Here is a 19,716-nt window from a genome sequence, read left to right as displayed (position 1 = left end):
CTAAATTAAACTCCATCTGCCATTTGTCAGCCCACTGACCCAATTGATCAAGATCCCGTTGCAGTTGGAGATAACTTTCTTCACTGTCCACTATGCCACCAATCTTGGTGTCATCTGCAAACTTACTAACCAATTCATGGGCAAGGTGCCAGAGGATGCACAAGTTGCTATATTAATTCAAGTCCTCTCTCTCTCTCCCCTTTCTTAGCTAATGGGTGGAATTTACCAGCACGTCCGCCCGAGGTTTGTACGACCCTGCCCGAGGCCCACGGAGAATGCCGTTCTCCGAGCTTCGCCCGCCCTTGGAATCGGGACGGGCGTGCCGGCAAAATTCCAGTTAATGTCTCGGCATCATGAACAATCCTTCACTTTGAGTTCCGATGGAATACTGGGAACTCTGGATCATGCTGTCCAGTAACAAACAAAAGTCTTGACTGATTTTGATGATGGAATGAAAATCCCTTTTCTTTTCCCAGTCTGCCTGATTCCTGCGTACGCTGTAGCTTTTTACAGCAAAACGCAGTTCAAGAAACTACAGAGAAGAAACAGACGAGAATCTATAATACGGAAGACTGAACTGGGAGCAGGAATTAAAGGTAATACATTGTTCACTGTATCCCTTTATTTATTAGTGTCACAAGTAAGGCTTACATTAACACTGCAATGCAGTTAATGTGAAAATCCCCTAGTCGCCACACTCCGGCGCCTGTTCGGGTACACTGAGGGAGAATTTAGCATGGCCAATGCACTTAACCAGCACGTCTTTAAGACTGTGGGAGGAAACCGGAGCACCCCTGCTTATGCAGGGGTGATGGAAACCCACGCTGACACGGGGAGAACGTGCAGACTCCGCACAGACAATGAACCGAGCCGGGAATCAAACCCGGGTCCCTTGTGCTGTGAGGCAGCAGTGCTGACCACTGTGCCACCGTGCCACCGCTATATCATACAATCGTCCAATCCCTACAGTGCAGAAGGAGGCCATTGGGCCCATTGAGTCTGCACCAACCACAATCCCACTCAGCCCCTATTCCCGTAAACCCACATATTTACCATGTTAATCCCCTGACACTAGGGTCAATTTAGCATGGCTATTCAACCTAATCCGCACATCTTTGGAGTTTGGGAGGAAACCGGAGCACCCGGAGGAAACCCACACAGACACGGGGAGAATGTGCAAACTCCACACAGTGATCGAGGCCGGAATTGAACCCGGGCCCTTGGCGCTGTGAGGCAGCAGTGCTAACTGCTGTGCCACTATATCATCCAAACTGTGCTACCTTCCATAGAACCATAGAATCCCTACAGCACAGAAAGAGCCCATTCCGACCATCGAATCTACATTGACTCTCTGAAAGAACATCCCACCAAGGCCCTCCCATCCACCCTATCACTGTAACCCTACATATTTTACCTGGCTAATCCACCTAACCTACACATCTTTGGACTGGGTGGTGGCATCGTGATATTGTCATGGACGAGTAATCCAGAGACCCAAGACATTGCTTTAGGGACTTGGGTTCAAATCCCACCACGGCAGATGGTGAAATTTGAACTCAATAAATATCTGGAATTAAGAATCTACTGATGACCATGAAACCATTGTCGATTGTCAGAAAAACCAATCTGGTTCACTCATGTCCTTTGGGGAAGGAAATCTGCCGTCCTTACCCGGTCTGGCCTCCATGTGACTCCAGAGTCACAGCAATGTGGCTGCATCTTAAATGCCCCTCTGAGATACACTCAGTTGAAAGGCTGGTTAGGGATGGGCAATAAATGTTGGCCCAGTGACGCCCACATCCACTGAATGAATAAAAAATAAAGAACAAAGATTTGATTTTGATTTATTATTGTCACATGTATTGGTATAAAGTGAAAAGTATTGTTTCTTGCGCGCTATACAGACAAAGCATACCGTTCATAGAGAAGGAAAGGAGAGAGTGCAGAATGTAGTGTTACAGTCATAGCTAGGGTGTAGAGAAAGATCAACGTAATGCAAGGTAGGTCCATTCAAAAGTCTGACAGCAGCAGGGAAGAAGCTGTTCTTGAGTCGGTTGGTACGTGACCTCAGACTTTTGTATCTCTTTCCCAACGGAAGAAGGTGGAAGAGAGAATGTCCGGGGTGCGTGGGGTCTTTGATTATGCTGGCTGCTTTGCCGAGGCAGCGGGAAGTGTAGACAGAGTCAATGGATGGGAGGCTGGTTTGAGTGATTGCAAGCAGCTATTTGAGACTGAAATGGGGTGCAATTTCTTCACTCTTGGGAATTCTCTACCCCAAAGGAGATTCAGTTGTTCAAGCCCAAAATCAACAGACGTTTGGGAATTGACAGAATTTTGGGACAGGGGCAAGTGTGGGAAGGCGGAATTGAATGTTAAGAAATATCTGATGGCTGATACCTGGATAGGATGATATTCTTTATTTGCCTATCCTGCATATTTTTGTGGCTTTGATTCTGCTGATTCATATATATATGGTCAGCATAGACATGGTGAGCCGAAGGGCCTGTTTCTGTGCTGTGTGACTCTGACAGTGTTAATGTAGGCCTACTTGGGGTACCAATAAATAAAATTTAACTATGAAACTTTAGAGTTAAGTTTGCAAATATTTATCCTATCTTCCACTGCTACCCCCAGCCTCTGAATGGCAAGGACCGAATGAGCCACTCCGACCCGTCGACCTTTGCCTCAATACCAAAACATGCATCAAAGTCCTGGATAATAAGCAGTCTCCCATCCGCATCATTAACCTCACCAAGGACGTGGATCTCATCAAATCAAACAATGATCAGAGCATCTTGCTGCTTAAAGTTCCCAAGGAGTATGACCTGGTAAGTTAGAATTGATGCAATTCATCATCTATTATTCAATGATTTATTAACGTCGGGGTGATTAGTGGGGTAAATAAGTGGGATTGAGGGCCTGGGTAGGATTGTTGTCAGTGTAGGCTTGATGGGCCGAATGGCCTCCTTCTACACGATGTGGAGATGCCGGCGTTGGACTGGGGTAAACACAGTAAGAAGTCTCACAACACCAGGTTAAAGTCCAACAGGTTTATTTGGTAGCAAACGCCACTAGCTTTCGGAGCGCTGCTCCTTCGTCAGGTGAGTGGGAGTTCTGTTCACAAACAGGGCATATAAAGACACAAACTCAATTTACAGAATAATGAATAATGGTTGGAAAGCGAGTCTTTACAGCTAATCAAGTCTTAAAGGTACGGACAATGTGAGTGGAGAGAGCATTAGCACAGGTTAAAGAGATGTGTATTGTCTCCAGACAGGACAGCCAGTGAGACTTTGCAAGTCCAGGCAAGTTGTGGGAGTTACAGATCGTGTGACATGAACCCAAGATCCCGGTTGAAGCTGTCCTCATGTGTGCGGAACTTGGCTATCAGTCTCTGCTCAGCGACTCTGCGCTGTCGTGTGTCGTGAAGGCCGCCTTGGAGAACGCTTACCCGAAGATCAGAGGCCGAATGCCCGTGACCTTTAAGACTTGATTAGCTGTAAAGACTCGCATTCCAATAATTATTCATTATTCTGTAAATTGAGTTTGTGTCTTTATATGCCCTGTTTGTGAACAGAACTCCCACTCACCTGACGAAGGAGCAGCGCTCCGAAAGCTAGTGGCGTTTGCTACCAAATAAACCTGTTGGACTTTAACCTGGTGTTGTTAGACTCCTTATTCCTTCTACACTGCAGCGATCCTAGGATTTTCCGTGACAATCAACATCCTGGGGGTTACCATTGATCAGAAATCATTGAATCCCGACAGTGCAGAAGGAGGCCATTTGGCCCATCGGGTCTGCACCAACCACAATCCCACCCAGGCCCTATCCCTGCTTAGTTACCCTGCTAATACCTCTAACCTATCACGTCCCGGGACACTAAGTGTTAATTCAGAATGGCCAATCAACCTAACTCACACATCTTTGGAGTGTGGGAGGAAACCCACGCAGACACGGGGAGAATGTGCAAACTCCACACGGGCAGTGACCCAAGCCGGGAATCGAACCCGGGTCCCTGTTGCTGTGAGGCAGCAGTTCTAACCACTGTGCCACCGTGCTGCCCCGAAATTGATCTGGACGAGCCATCTAAATGCTGTGGCTACAAGAGCAGGTCAGAGACTGGACATTCTGAGGTGAGTAACTCACCCCCTGACTCCCCAAAGCCTGTCCGCTTTCTATTAGGCTCTAGTCAGGAGTTTGAAGGAATCTCCTCCACTTGGCTTGATGAGTCTGACTCTGACAACACTCAAGAAGCTCGACACCATCCAGGGCAAAGGAGTGCCCTTGATTGGCACTCCATCCACCAACTTAAGCATTCACTCCATCTCAGATGTTTAATGGCAGCAGTGTGTACCATCTAAAATATGCACCGCAACAACCTGTCAAAGCTCCTTCCAAACCCATGACCACTAGTGCCCAGAAGGACATGGGCAGAAGATACACGGGAAAAACCGCCACTTGCAAGTTCCCTGCCAAGTCACACACCGCCTTGACTTGGACATATATCGCCGTTCCTTCACTGTTGTTGCATCAAAATCCTGAAACTCCCTCCTGAGTAACACTGTGGGAGTACCTACACCAGGTGGACTGCATTGTGCATGGTGGCATGGTGCTTAGCACTGCTGCCTCACAGCAGTAGGGACCTGGGTTCAATTCCCAGCTTGAGTCACTGTCTGTACGGAGCCTACACATTCTCCCCCGTGTCTGCGTGGGTTTCCTCCGGGTGCTCCGGTTTCCTCCTACAGTCCAAAGATGTGCGGGTTGGGTGGATTGGCCATGCTAAATTGCCCCTTAGTGTCAGGGGGACTAGTTAGGGTAAATGCATGGGGTTATGGGGATAGGGCCTGGGTGGGATTGTGGTCAATGGGCCGAATGTCCTCCTTCGGCACTGTAGGATTCTATGATTCTATAAGATGACTCACCACCCCTTCTCAGGATAAGTAGGGACAAGCAACAAATGTTTCCTCTTGTGGGGCAATCTAGAACAAGAGGTATAGGTTGAGAGGCGGTAGATTTAAAACTGAGATGAGGAGGAACTACTTCTCACAGAGGGGGGTGAATTTGTGGAACTCGCTGCCCCACAGCGCGGTGGAGTCTGAATCATTGAATGGTTTAAAGAAGGAGATAGATATATTTCTAATTTTAAAAAGGGCCAAGGGGATATGGGGAACAGGTGGGGAGGTGGATTTGAGACCAGGGAGAGATCAACCATGATCTGATTGAATGGCGGAGCAGGCTCAAAGGCCTGAATTTGTCTACTTCTGCTCCGAATTCCCACATTCCTATGACTTTCCAACAATGTCCACATCCCATGAAAGAATCAAAAAATACTGTGCTCAGTAATCTTCAATTGTCTATCTACAATGAGTATCCAGAACTGCAAACAGCACAGACATTGCTGAAGCAACTCACAATGTCATTTCCTTGCTTTTACATTCAACTTACCCAGATATAAATCTACTCCAAACAGATATGAATTCCTCTTTAGCATGCCCAATGCACCTAACCCACAGTCCGAAAGACGTGCTGGTTAGGTGCACTGGCCGTGCTAAATTCTCCCTCAGTGTACCCGAACAGGTGCCGGAGTGTAGTGAGCAGGGGATTTTCACAGTAGCTTCATTGCAAAGTAAAGTAAAGGTAAAGTTTATTTATTAGTCACAAGTAGGCTTATTATTAACACTGCAATGAAGCTACTGTGAAAATCCCCTAGTCGCCACACTCCAGCACCTGTTTGGATACACTGAGGGAGAATTATAGCATGGCCGATTCATCTAACCAACGGATCTTTGGTCTGTGGGAGGAAACCGGTGCACCCAGAGGAAACACATGCAAATACGGGGAGAACGTGCAGACTCCACACAGACAGTGACCCAAGCCGGGATTTGAACCCGGGTCCCTGGCGCTGTGAGGCAACAGTCATAGAAGCAGAGAATCATAGAATTCTACAGTGCAGAAGGAGGCCATCAGGCCCATCGAGTCTGCACCGACCACAATCCCACCCAGGCCCTATCCCCATAACCCCATGCATTTACCCTAGCTAGTCCCTCTGACACTAAGGGGCAATTTAGCATGACCAATCAACCTAACCCACATATCTTTGGACTGTGGGAGGAAACCGGAGCACCCGGAGGAAACCCACGCAGACACGGGGGAAAACGTGCAAACTCCACACAGACAGTGACCCGAGCCGGGAATCGAACCCGGGTCCCTGACGCTGTGGAGGCAGCAGTTCTAACCACTGTGCCACTGTGCCACCCCGGTGCAGTGTTAATGTAAGCCGACTTGTGACAATGGGCACTTGTGTCTAAAGTCCTCTCTCTCCCTTATAATTCTGGAGGTAGGCATCCAATACTTCATGCATGTACAGTAATTAACCTCAGCACGAGGCAGTCAACGTCCCGCGTAACAAAACGATCAATAACTGTCTAATTTATCATTTTTGCCTTCGATTAGGTATTGTTTTTTGAAGCAGAGGAAGATCGTCACGATTTCATCGAACAGCTGAGACAACACCTGGAGGGCAACGAGATACGGCTGCGCCTGGTCGAAATGAGTCAGAAAACAATCTTAAAAGAAGCGGTGACGAAACAGCAACGGAGCAAGATTCTGGACACGTTTTTCCGGCGAGTGTTTGCGCAGGTACGAAGGCAGAACATGAAGTGTGTCCAAATATTGTGGAATCCCTCCATTGTGAAGACAGACTCATTCTGTAGTCAGCACCCATTGGCCCCCAGACCCAACCGTCCATTGTTCCCCGTGGAGATAGACAGCAAGGGTTAATGAGCAATTTGCTCCTGAGAGCATCGTGAGTGAGTTCCAGTCTATCCCCATAATAACCACACACACAAACTTTAAAGAGTCTCACAACACCAGGTTAAAGTCCAACAGGTTTATTTGGAATCACGAGCTTTCGGAGCGCTGCTCCTTCATCAGTTGAGCGTCAGAGAAAGCTCGTGATTCCAAATAAACCTGTTGGACTTTAACCTGGTGTTGTGAGACATCTTACTGTGCCCCACCCCAGTCCAACGCCGGCACCTCCACTTCATAAACTTTAAAAGGAGGGTTAGGGGCCAGCCGTGAAACTTTGGCTTCCTGCAGAAAATGTCTCCACCCTAACTCTCCACCCCCACCCTACCTCCTGAGAGCAAACTCGGCACGGTGGCACAGTGGTTAGCACTGCTGCCTCACAGTGCCAGGGACACGGGTTCGATTCTCGGCTTGGGTCACTGTCTCTGTGGAGTTTGCACATTCTCCCCATGTCTGCGTGGGTTTCCTCTGGGTGCTCCGGTTTCCTCCCACACTCCAAAGATGTCCAGGTTACGTGGATTGGCTATGCTAAATTGCCCCTCAGTGTCCAAAGATGTGCAGGTTAGGTGGATTGGCCATGCTAAATTGCCTCTTAGTGTCCAAAGATGTGCAGGTTAGGTGGATTGGGCATGCTAAATTGTCCATTAATGTCCAAAAATGTGTAAATTAGGTGGATTGGTCATGCTAAATTGCCCCTTAGTGTCCAAAGATGTGTGGGTAACAGGGATTAGTGGGTAAATGTGTGGGGTTATGGGGATTGGGCCTGGATAAGACGATCTGTCGGAGTTTGATGCAGACTCGATAGGCCAAATGGCTTCCTTCTGCACCATGGGGATTCTATGATTTTATGTTTAAACCTAGGTCTGGTCTGTTCTGTCAGATGAGTGTAAAAGAATTACGCAATACCGCTTTGATGAAGAGCGAGGGAGCTCGTCCCAGTTTCCTGGACCAATGCCAATGTCACTCAAGCAGATTCTCTGGCCTTTATCACATTGCTAGAATCATAGAATAGTACAGCATAGAAGGAGGCCATTCAGTCCACCATGTCTGTGCCAGCTCTGTTGATAAGAAATCCAGTTAATCCCACTCCCCTGCTCTTTATATCCCTGCAATTTCTCTCCTTCAAATATTATCCACTTGCTTTTTGAAAGTTACTATTGAGGCATTCTGGTTATCAACCCTTCAGCCACCGGGAACATTTCCTCTTTATTTACTCTAATGTAAACCCTTCAGGAAGCTATCAAATCTCCTCTTGGCCTTCTCTGCTCTAAGGAGAAAAGCCCTAGCTTCTCCAGCTTTTTTTCACAACTGAACCCCCTAAGAATCATTCTGGGAAATCTCCTCTGTGCCTTTCCAAAAGCCTTCCCATCCTTTCCAAAGTGTGCACAAATTGGTTACCACATCGTTTTGATTGTGGGGTCTGTCTCTTTAAGGTGGAACAGTACAATGTCTCTATTTTCTCAGAAGACTAAGGAAAGTTGGCATGTCAGCTACGACTCTCACCAACTTTTACAGATGCACCATAGAAAGCATTCTTTCTGGTTGTATCACAGCTTGGTATGGGCTCCTGCTCTGCCCAAGACTGCAAGAAACCACAAAAGATCGTGAATGTAGCCCAATCCATCACGCAAACCAGCCTCCCATCCATTGACTCTGTCTACACTTCCTGTTGCCTCGGCAAAGCAGCCAGCATAATTAAGAGCCCGACGCACCCCGGACATTCTCTCTTCCACCTTCTTCTGTCGGGAAAAAGATACAAAAGTCTGAGGTCACGTATCAACCGACTCAAGAACAGCTTCTTCCCTGCTGCCATCAGACTTTTGAATGGACCTACCTCACACTAAGTTGATCTTTCTCTACACCCTAGCTATGACTGTAACACTACATTCTGCACTCTCTCATTTCCTTCTCTATGAACGGTATGCTTTGTCTGCATAGCGTGTAAAAAACAATACTTTTCACTGTATGCTAATACATGTGAACTAATACACCAGAAGGACGTGGAGGCTTTGGAGAGAGTGCAGAAATGGTTTACCGGGATGTTGCCTGGTATGGAGGGTATTTGCTACGAGGAGAGATTGAATAAATTGGGATTGTTCACCCTGGAAAGACGGGCGGCTGAGGGGCGACCTGATAGAAGTTTATAAAATTATGAAGGGTATAGATAGGGTGAACAGTTGGAAGCTTTTTCCCAAGGCTGAAATGACCAAGGGGGCACAAGTTCAAGATAAAGAAGGGAAAGGTTTAGTGGAGATGTGCGGGGCAGATTTTTTACACAGAGGGTGGTGGGGACCTGGAATGCACTGCCAAGTGAGGCAATTACGTTAGCCACAGTTAAGACTTACCTTGATAGGCGCATGAACAAACATATACAACACACACATATCCTACACTGTAATAGTGGCTACCACTATGAACAAACGGGGAATAGAGGGATATAAGCGGTTGGTTTAGATAGGTAAACGTGATTGGCACGGGCTTGGAGGGCCGAAGGGCCTGTTCCTGTGCTGTACTGTCCTTTGTTCTATGTGACAATAATAAATCAACTCAAATCACAGCGGAAGAGTGTCACCTGGCTTGAGGGACGAGTGGAAACAGAGAGCGAGTGATCGTCCCAGAGGGTGGAGCCCTCTCTCAGGCAGAATGCATCTGGAAGCCATGTAGTAAACATGTAAGGACTGGAGCAAGTAAGCTAGGGAAGCTTCTCCTGGGCAGCCTAGGGCTACAAGCTCCTGTACATAGTTTATCTTCTGAAATCTCTTGCCGATGTCAGAAGTGCCACAATACAACACACGCATATCCTACACTGTAATAGTGGCCAGCACTTGTTAGCTGTAAAGCATTTTGTAATATCCTGAGCTCACGAAAGGTTCTGTCTGAACGCAAGGCCATTGTTTTTTCCCTGTGAATCTACTCCCAGGTTCTGGAAATTGACAGATCAGACGCCGGGGATTTTGACACGGAGATGTCAAGGAAGACCAGGGAATCTCTGAACTGTGAGCTGACTCGTGTGGAGCTTGCTGATGCTTTGGGATTGAAGTACGATTCCTTGTTTGTGGAGCAGATGTTTTCACTGGCGGACAAAGACGGGAATGGTTACTTGTCCTTCCGAGAGTTCCTTGATATTTTGATCATATTCATGAAAGGTGAACGCATGAATTATTACATCTCGCGGAGAGTTGCTGCAATGAAATTTGTGTCAAACTGTTTCTGGATGAATATGTCATCTATTATATTCTAGAATTAATGAATTTGCCCAGGTTGCTAAATAATTACTGTTTTGCCGCGCTATTCTTTGCATCAGATGTCGAAAGATTGCCAAATAAAGTAATTAATTTGGAATCAGTTGATAGTTGTTAATTAAGAATTAGACAAAAATAAAAGAACAAAGAAAAGTACAGCACAGGGAACAGGACCCCGATCCTCCTGTGCCGATCATAGAATCCCTACAGTGCAGAAGGAGGCCATTCGGCCCATCGAGTCTGCATCGACAACAATCCCACCCAGGCCCTATTCCCGTAACTCCACTCATTTACCCTGTTAATCCCCCTATGCCCTAACTAAACTAAAAAAAATCTTCTGTCCTTACCCGATCCGTATGTCTCTGTTCCCTCCCTATTCATGAAAACATAGAAACATAGAAGATAGGAGCAGGAGGAGGCCATTCGGCCCTTCGAGCCTGCTCCGCCATTCATCACCATCATGGCTGATCATCCAACTCAATAGCCTAATCCTGCTTTCTCCCCATAACCTTTGATCCCGTTCGCCCCATGTTCTGTATCCAGCCGCCTCTTGAATACATTCAATGTTCAACTACTTCCTGTGGTAATGAATTCCAATGGCTCACCACTCTTTGGGTGAAGAAATGTCTCCCCACCTCTGTCCTAAATGGTCCACCCCGAATCCTCAGACTGTGACCCCTGGTTCTGGACTCCCCCACCATTGGGAACATCCTCCCTGCATCTACCCTGTCTAGACCTGTTAGAATTTTATAAGTTTCTATGAGATCCCCCCTCATTCATCTGAACTCCAGTGAAAACAATCCTAACCCAGTCAATCTCTCCTCATACATCAGTCCTGCCATCCCTGGAATCAGCCTGGTAAACCTTCGCTGCAGTCCCTCGAGAGGAAAAACATCCTTCCTCGGAAAAGAAATGTACCCATCCAGATGCCTCTTAAATGTTGCTGATGTGTCTGCTTCCATCACTGCCTCTGGCAGCACGTTCCAGGCACCCACCACTCTCTGCGTGAAAAACTTACCCCGCACATCTCCCATCAACTTTCTCCCTCTCACCTTGAACCTGTGCCCCCTTTGTAATTGACACTTGCAGCCTGGGAAAAAGCCTCTGACTATCCACCCTGTCTATGCCTCTCATAATTTTGTAGACCTCTATCAGGTCTCCCCTCAGTCTTTGACTTTCCAGTGAAAGCAATATCTGTTGTCAAAGAAGATTGAGGGTTCTGGATGTTTGGTTTACATAAAATTAGGAAGGCAATACCGATACCTTGGGTTGGGGGATGTCCATGATTGAAGGCTTTGTAATGTAGAATAGAATAGGATGCCTACAGTGCAGGAGGCCATTCGGCCCATCGAGCCTGTACTGACAACAATGCCACCCAGGCCGTTAATTTACCCTATAAATCCCCCTGAAACTAAGGGGCAATTTAGCATGCCCAAGCCCACCCTATGCCTCCATGTGTTTTTAAATTCATAGGGTTAAATTTTCCGCAGGATTCCGCATGGGCGGGACGGACAATTTGATGGACCGTTTAAAGGCCCATTGACCTCAGGTGGGAATCTCGGGTCTCGGGGCAGGTGTGACTGGAAAATCCCACCCACAAGAGAATACAATCACATAGCAACCTGAATACGGTTCCTAATGCAATCCCCTTTACTTTGCTTAATTAAAAATTAACTTGTGGATAATTAAGCACTGCGATAACCTGGGTGGCACGGTGGCACAGTGGTTAGCACTGCTGCCTCACATCACCAGGGACGTGGGTTCGATTCCGGCCTCGGGTGACTGCCTATGTGGAGTTTGCATGTTCCCACCGTGTCTGCGCAGGTTTCCTCCCACAGTCCAAAGATGTGCAGGTTAGGTGGATTGGCCATGCTAAATTGCCCCTTTGTGTCCAAAGATGGGCGGGTTAGGTGGATTGGCCATGCTAAATTGCCCCTTTGTCTCCAAAGATGTGCGGGTTAGGTGGATTGGCCGTGCTAAATTGCCCCTTAGTGTCCAAAGATGTGCAGGTTAGGTGGATTGGCCATGCTAAATTGCCCCTTAGTGTCCAAAGATGTGTAGGTTAGGCGGATTGGCCATGCTAAATTGCCCCTTAGTGTCCAAAGATGTGCAGGTTCGGTGGATTGGCCATGCTAAATTGCCCCTTAGTGTCCAAAGATGTGCAGGTTAGATGGATTAGACATGATAAGTACACGGGATAATGAGGATAGGGTGTGGGATGGGCTGGGTAAGATGTTCTTTCAGAGAGTTGGTGTTGGCTGAATGGGCTGAATGGCCCCCTTCTGCAACGTAGGGATTCTATGGTTCTACAGAGGATTCTGTCCAAATATTCTGCTTCTGCTCAGTGTCAAATTTATTTTGATAACATTCCTGTAATCAAACAGGTACGGCGCGGCACGGTGGCACAGTGGTTAGCACTACTGCCTCACAGCGTCAAGGACCCGGGTTCGATTCTCGGCTTAGGTCACTGTCTGTGTGGAGTCTGCACGTTCTCCCCGTGTCTGCGTGGGTTTCCTCCGGTTTCTTCCCACAATCCAAAAGATGTGCTGGTTAGGGTGCATTGGCTGTGCTAAATTCTCCCTCAGTGTACCCGAACAGGCACCAGAGTGTGGCGACTGGGGGATTTTCACAGTAACTTCATTGCCGTGTTAATGCAAGCCTACTTGTGACAGGAATAAAAAAACTGAAGCTATATTAAATATGCTCCAGAAGGTGACATAGTTGTCACTGTTGTTCCTTACTAAGGTTTCGTAAAAATAGCTAATTATAATGGAGAAAATGCTGGAAAATCTCAGCAGGTCTGGCAGCATCTGTAAGGAGAGGAAAAAGAGCTGACGTTTCGAGTCCAGATGACTTTGTGAAAGCTAAAAGGCATAGAAAGTGGGAGATAATTATTCTCTCCTTACAGATGCTGCCAGACCTGCTGAGATTTTCCAGCATTTTCTCTTTAGTTTTCAGATTCCAGTATCCGCAGTAATTTGCTTTTATTTTAACTAATGACAATGTTGTTCGTAGGGACACCCGAAGAGAAGTCAAAGCTCATGTTCCAGATGTACGATGTGGATGGAAATGGCTTCCTGTCAAAGGAGGAATTCTCCATACTCTTACGGTAAATGGACATTTTTCACACAAGCTGAAGGTCACCTCAGCTGGGAAAAGTGGATCGTTCTAAATCTCACACAAACAATGACTGAATATCATTTTTAAAGGTTCAAGGGAGAAGCGTAAGGCTCACAAATGTTCTCGTCCCTTTGCCTCCAGAGAAAATGGCAGCCAAAGCATCCTTCAACTTATGGGCTGCACGGTGTCACAGTGGTCAGCACTGCTGCCCCTCACAGCGCCAGGGACCTGGGATCGATTCCCGGCCTCGGGTCACTGTCTGCGTGGAGTCTGCACGTTCTCCCCGTGTCTGCGTGGGTTTCCTCCGGGTGTTCCGGTTTCCTCCCCAACTCCAAAGATGTGCAGGTTAGGTGGATTGGCCATGCTAAATTGCCCCTTAGTGTCCAAAGATGTGTAAGTTAGGTGAATTTAAGCGGTTATTGGATAGGCACATGGAGCACACCAGGATGATAGGGAGTGGGATAGCTTGATCTTGGTTTCAGATAAAGCTCGGCACAACATCGTGGGCCGAAGGGCCTGTTCTGTGCTGTACTGTTCTATGTTCTATGTTCTAATTGGCCATGCTAAATTGCCATTTATTGTCCCAAGATGTGTAGGTTAGGTGGATTGGCCATGCTAAATTGCCCCTTAGTGTCCTAAAATGTGCAGATTAGGTGGATTGGCCATGCTAGATTGCCCTTTAGTGTCCCATGATGTGTAGGTTGGGTAGATTGGCCATACTAAATTGCCCCTTAGTGTCCCAAGATGTGCAGGTTAGGTGGATTGGCCATGCTAAATTGCCCCTTAGTATCCCAAGATGTGCAGGTTAGGTGGATTGGCCATGCTAGATTGCCCTTTAGTGTCCAAAGATGTGTGAGTTAGGGGGATTGGGGGGGGGCGGGGGGGGGAAATACGTGGAGTTATGGGGATAGGAGGCTGTGGGACTGGGTAAGATGCTTGGTTGGAGAGTCAGTGCAGAGTCGAATGGCCAAACAGCCTCCTTCTGCACTGTAGGGGTACTATAATTTACATTTTAATTTTGCGACTGGTGTTCTGTTTCACTCAATCTGATTAGGTTTTGCTCGAGTTAACACAGGCACCATTCACATTCTGTTGCTATAGGTCCTTCATTGAGATCTCCAATAACTGCTTATCAAAAGCGCAGGCCGAAGAGGTCATGGAGTCACTCTTCAAAGAGGCGGGATTCCAGGACAAGGAAGATTTAACCTGGGAGGATTTCCATTATTTGTTCCGGGATCACGGCGATGAGTTGGAGTTTGCTAAGCTCAATGTGAAAGGTGAGTGACTCCTTTTGAAGGGAGTAGGAGATAGATGAGCAACCGAGCAGTGTTAAGCTTCTGAGTTCCTGATCTCAATCTTCCGTCATGGGGAGGATTGACAAAACATCAGTCCTGGCGCCTCCAAGCGGGTGGATGAATGTTTGTTTGGCTGGACTCTTCCGCGGCGGACTTTGGGTCAAATTGCCCACTTGCCGCCTTAGACACTGCTCATGTGTGAGGCAGCGAGATTAGCAATCGAAAGAAATCATTCTGACCTCCTGTGCAAACCATGACTTCCATTGGCGACCCAGTCATCAGCTGCCCTAAGCTCTGGAACAAACACAGAAAATGCTGGAAAATCTCAGCAGGTCTGTGGAGAGAGAACAGAGCCAACGTTTCACATAAGGGTGACCCTTCAGCAGATTTAGGACTGAGTTGAGGAGGAACTTCTTCACCCAAAGGGTTGTGAATCTGTGGAATTCCCTGCCCAGTGTGGTGAACCACTATGGGTACTGAACCATAGATGGTTAACACTATGGGTACTTGTACATATGTTACTCTTGTTACTGTTGGGGTTAGGGTTGGGGTGTTCCACCTGTTGGTATTGTTCTGTGGTACACTCCGGTTGGCTCCGCCTACCTATAGGAGTATAAAGGTCACTGCACTGCCTAGTGACCCTTTAGTCTGGGATTGTATTGTTAAGCAGTATGCTCCATTCTTGTTACTAATAAAAGCCTTTATTTCCCGGGTACGATCCAGCCTCCCGAGTGAATTAATCGCGCATCACCCAGTGAAGCAGTTGAGGCTACCTCATTGAATGTTTTTAAGGCAAGGATAGATAGATTTTTGAACAGTAAAGGAATTAAGGGTTATGGTGAGTGGGCGGGTAAGTGGAGCTGAGTCCACGAAAAGATCAGCCATGATCTTATTGAATGGTGGAGCAGGCTCGAGGGGCCAGATGGGGCCAGTTCTTATATTCTTAAAGAGTTTCTCCTAAATTCTCTCTCCACAGATGCTGTCAGACCCTGCTGAGATTTTCCCGTTCTTTCTGTTTTTGTTTCATTTACAGTAGTTTGCCTTCATCCTAAATTCTGGAATTCTCTCCTACAATCTCTCCACGTCTCCAACTCCCTCTCCCTTTTGGTCAGTACACAAAACCTACTTCTTTGATGAAGCAATTCCTAAATGCCCTTCTTGTGGTTCAGTGTTGCCTTTTGTCCGATTATATTATTCCAATGGAGAACCTCGGAAAGTTTTTACAGTGTTGGAAGTTTTAAATCAATGGCAGTTGTTGTCTATGATATCATCATAGAATGAAGGCCAAAAAATGCCACCCTTGTTACCAAAGTTCCCACTCAACTGCTTTGGCCATGCCCAAGTCTAAGTTACCACAGGTGTATGCCTACTTGTGACGAATAAAGAAACTTTAACATTGTCTCTCGCTCTCTCAGGTTTGGATATTCGAGATAAATCAAACAAGTACCACAGAGTCTCTTTCCTCAAAGCAAACCCATACAAGTAAGTAAATATATCAAATTTACTATTTTGTCGCTTCATTTCCCACAGCCATTGGAGAGGCAGGAAAAACAGAGAGTTATTCCAGGGTTCATTGTGGAATAATACGCTGGAAAATTCATCTCCAACCACCATCGGCAATCAAATATTCAATTATCTGAAGGGTAATATTTTTGAGATCAGCATGAGTTTAAGTGCAAGTTCATTTATTGGTGTCACAAGTAAGGCTCACATTAACACTGCAATTAAGTGACTGTGAAAATCCCCTCGTCGCCACACTCCGGCACCTGTTCAGGGGAGAATGTAGCACGGCCAATGCACCCGAACCAGCACGTCTTTCAGACTGTGGGAGGAAACTGGAGCACCTGAAGGAAACCCGTGCAGACACGGGGAGAAGGTGCAGACTCCACATAGACAGTGACCCAAGCCGGGAATCGAACCCAGGTCCATGGTGCTGTGAGGCAGCAGTGCTAACCACTGTGCCACCGTGATTATTGCTGGGGATGGCTTGGGCCTTCATTCAAATTTGATCACTCAATACCTTTAACAAACATTCCCTGCCAGACATGTGCAGTGTGGCCAGATTACAAAGGCTAAAATGGCCTCTTCTTTGCCTGAATTGCAGACGCATCTCTCTCTTTTTCAGGTTTTCTTCTTCATTTGTTATGAAGGGGGTGGCACTGTGGCACAGTGGTTAGCACTGCTGCCTCGCAGCGCCAGGGACCCGGGTTTGATTCCCGGTTTGGGTGACTGTATGGAGTTTGCACATTCTCCCCGTGTCTGCGTGGGTTTCCACCGGATGCTCCAGTTTCCTCCCACAGTCCGAACGTCAAGCTGGTTAGGGTGCATCGGCCGTGCTAAATTCTCCCTCAGTGTACCCGAACAGGCGCCGGAGTGTAGTGACTACTGGGGCGGCACAGTGGTTAGCACTGCTGCCTCACTGCGCCAGGGACCCAGGTTCAATTCCAGCCTTGGGTCACTGTCTGTGCGGAGATTGCGCATTCTCCCCGTGTCTGCGTGGGTTTCCTCCCACAATACAAAGGTGTGCGGGTTAGGTTGATTGGCCATGCTAAGTTGACCCTAGTGTCGGGGGGGATTAGCAGGGCAAATATGTGGTGTTATGGGAATAGGGCCCGGGTGGGATTGTGATCAGTGCAGACTTGATGGGCCAAATGGTCTCCTTCTGCATTATGAGGATTCTATGACCAGGGGATTGTCTCAATAACTTGATTACAGTGTTAATGTAAGCCTGCTTTGTGACACTGATAAATAAACTATTAGAAAAAACTTTAGACTTTAGAAGATTAGCAGCAATGTGTTTGGACAGTTAAACCTCCTAATTCAGTTTGGGGCTCACCCACCTCTCCCCGTCAGATTAGAATTTTCGACACAAGCCCCCCATCTCTGGATGGCGATGGCACCCTGATCCTTCACTTGTGGATGAAACCCATTCTCTTGAACCTCGTGAATAATGTTCTTGTACTCCACTTTATCCAAAAGGAACATGCAGGTATCGGCTGTGGAACACATTGGACAAGAGTTCCGACACCGAGACAGGCTGAACAAGAAGTAAGGCCTCACGTTCTGTGCTGTTTAGTTTTGTGTGCCGTCGGTTGTATACTTGCAACAGGAATGAAGTGTTTTTGGCGTTACAGACTCAGATGGTTAGCACTGCTACCTCACAGCACCAGGGACCCGAGTTCGATTCCCAGCTTGGGTCACTGTCTGTGTGGAGTTTAAACATTTTCCTGCGTGGGTTTCCTCTGGGTGATCCGGTTTCCTACCACACTCCAAAGATGTGTAGGTTAGGTTGACTGGCCGTGCTAAATTGCCTCTTGGTATCAGGGGGATTAGCAGGGTAAGTATGTGGTGTTGCACGGGGCTTGGGTGAAATTGTTGTCAGTGCAGACTTGATGGGCTGAATGGCCTCCTTCTGCACTGTAGGAATTCTATGATCGATCGTGCTATCACAACCGGATAAACTAGCAGGAAGCAAATGATTAAACCTCAGTTGCATTTCATATTGAGACCAATTTCAGGGACCAGGTATACTGCTTAAAGTTTATTTATCAGTCACAAGTAGGCTTACATTAACACTGCAATGAAGTTACTGTGAAAAATCCCCTCGTCGCCACACTCCAGCCCCTGTTCGGGTACACTGAGGGAGAATTTAGCACGGCTAGTGCACCCTAGCCAGCACGTCTTTCGGACTGTGGGAGGAAACCGGAGCACCCGGAGGAAACCCACGCAGACACGGGGAGAACGTGCAGACTCCGCACACAGACAGTGACCCAAGCCGGGAATCGAACCCAGGTCCCTGGCGCTGTGAGGCAGCAATGCTAACCACTGTGCCACTGTCCCTCATGATCAACTTCTCCAGTTAAAGTTAGGTGAAATCAATTGAGGTCCAGCCGGCTCTGTGACCACTGAACTCACTCGAAAGCAGCATTTTTTTTGGAATAGCAAACTGTGGAAACTTTTAAATTTCTGACAGTCAAGAAAATAAAATGAAGAGTGCATTGAAGTAATCACAAAACTTACATTTGGCCCCATTGTGCCAGATTTATCTTGCAAACCCTTTAAAAAGGAGATACCAGAACTAATTAAGGGCCACCCAGTAAAGCAAGTTTGTGTCTTTAGGTCCAATTAGGAAATTGGAGATTGTTGGACAATATGTACATTGTTCCTCAACCTATCTCCTGAGATAGTGAGAAGCAAGTTCCGTTGTTTTCCAACTGTAAGATTGACTTTTCAATTGAGTTTGATGTTTGAACGGCACGCCTAAAAATTCAAGCTTTTTTCTAAATGACTGTTTAGAAACATAAGACCATAAGATATAGGAGCAGAATTAGGCCACTCGGCCCATCGAGTCTGCTCCGACATTCAATCATGGCTGATATTTTTCTCATCCCCATTCTCCTGCCTTTTCCCCATAACCCCTGATCCCCTTATTAATCAAGAACCTACCTATCTCTATCTTAAAGACACTGAATGACTTGGCCTCCACAGCCTTCTGCGGCAAAGAGTTCCACAGATTCATCACTCTTTGGCTGAAGAAATTCCTCCTCATCTCTGTTTCAAAGGATCATCCCTTTAGCCTGAGGTTGTGCCCTCTGGTTCTAGTTTTTTCCTACTAGTGGAAACATCCTCTCCACGTCCACTCTATCCAGGCCTCGCAGTATCCTGTAAGTTTCAATAAGATCCCCCCTTCATCCTTCTAAACTCCAACGAGTACAGACCCATGGTCCTCAACTGTTCCTCATATGACAAGCTCTTCATAGAATCCCTACAGTACAGAAGGAGGCCATTCAGCCCATTGAGTCTGCACTAGTCCTCCAAAGATTGGGGAGTCTAAAACTAGAGGGCATAGGTTTAAAGTGAGAGGGGAGAGCTCCAAAAGGGTCCAGAGGGGCAATTTTTTCACACAGAGGGTGGTGAATGTCTGGAACGAGCTGCCAGAGGTAGTAGTCGAGCCGGGTACAATTTTGTCTTTTAAAAAGCATTTAAACAGTTACATGGGTAAGATGGGTATAGAGGGATAGGGGCCAAACGCAGGCAATTGGGACTCGCTTAGTGGTTAAAAAAAAAGGGCGGCATGAACAAGTTGGGCCAAAGGGCCTGTTTCCATGCTGTAAACCTCTATGACTCTGTGGGTGGAATTTTACTGGCACGTCCACCTGAGGTTCGTACGATCCCACCCGAGGCAACGTAGAATGCCGTTCACCGAGCCTTGCCCACCCTCGGAATCGGGGCGGGTATGCCAGTAAAATTC

The 19,716-nt window shown here is 47.1% G+C and overlaps 1 protein-coding gene across 1 annotated transcript in view; it reads left to right on the top strand.

Moving 5' to 3' along the window:
• Nucleotides 1-19,716, top strand: part of LOC144480506 (dual oxidase 2-like) — a 97,204-nt gene that overhangs the window by 42,340 nt on the left and 35,148 nt on the right. The window contains exons 16-23 of the mRNA XM_078200003.1: nt 477-596; nt 2,635-2,828; nt 6,455-6,640; nt 9,729-9,954; nt 13,066-13,159; nt 14,272-14,447; nt 15,881-15,947; nt 17,445-17,513. Coding sequence (XP_078056129.1) covers nt 477-596; nt 2,635-2,828; nt 6,455-6,640; nt 9,729-9,954; nt 13,066-13,159; nt 14,272-14,447; nt 15,881-15,947; nt 17,445-17,513 — 1,132 coding nt within the window. The remainder of the gene's footprint in view (nt 1-476; nt 597-2,634; nt 2,829-6,454; nt 6,641-9,728; nt 9,955-13,065; nt 13,160-14,271; nt 14,448-15,880; nt 15,948-17,444; nt 17,514-19,716) is intronic.

This window comes from Mustelus asterias, chromosome 29 (assembly GCF_964213995.1).
Source record: "Mustelus asterias chromosome 29, sMusAst1.hap1.1, whole genome shotgun sequence".
Taxonomy (NCBI): Eukaryota; Metazoa; Chordata; class Chondrichthyes; order Carcharhiniformes; family Triakidae; genus Mustelus; species Mustelus asterias.
This window is presented reverse-complemented; position numbering and strand designations above follow the sequence as displayed.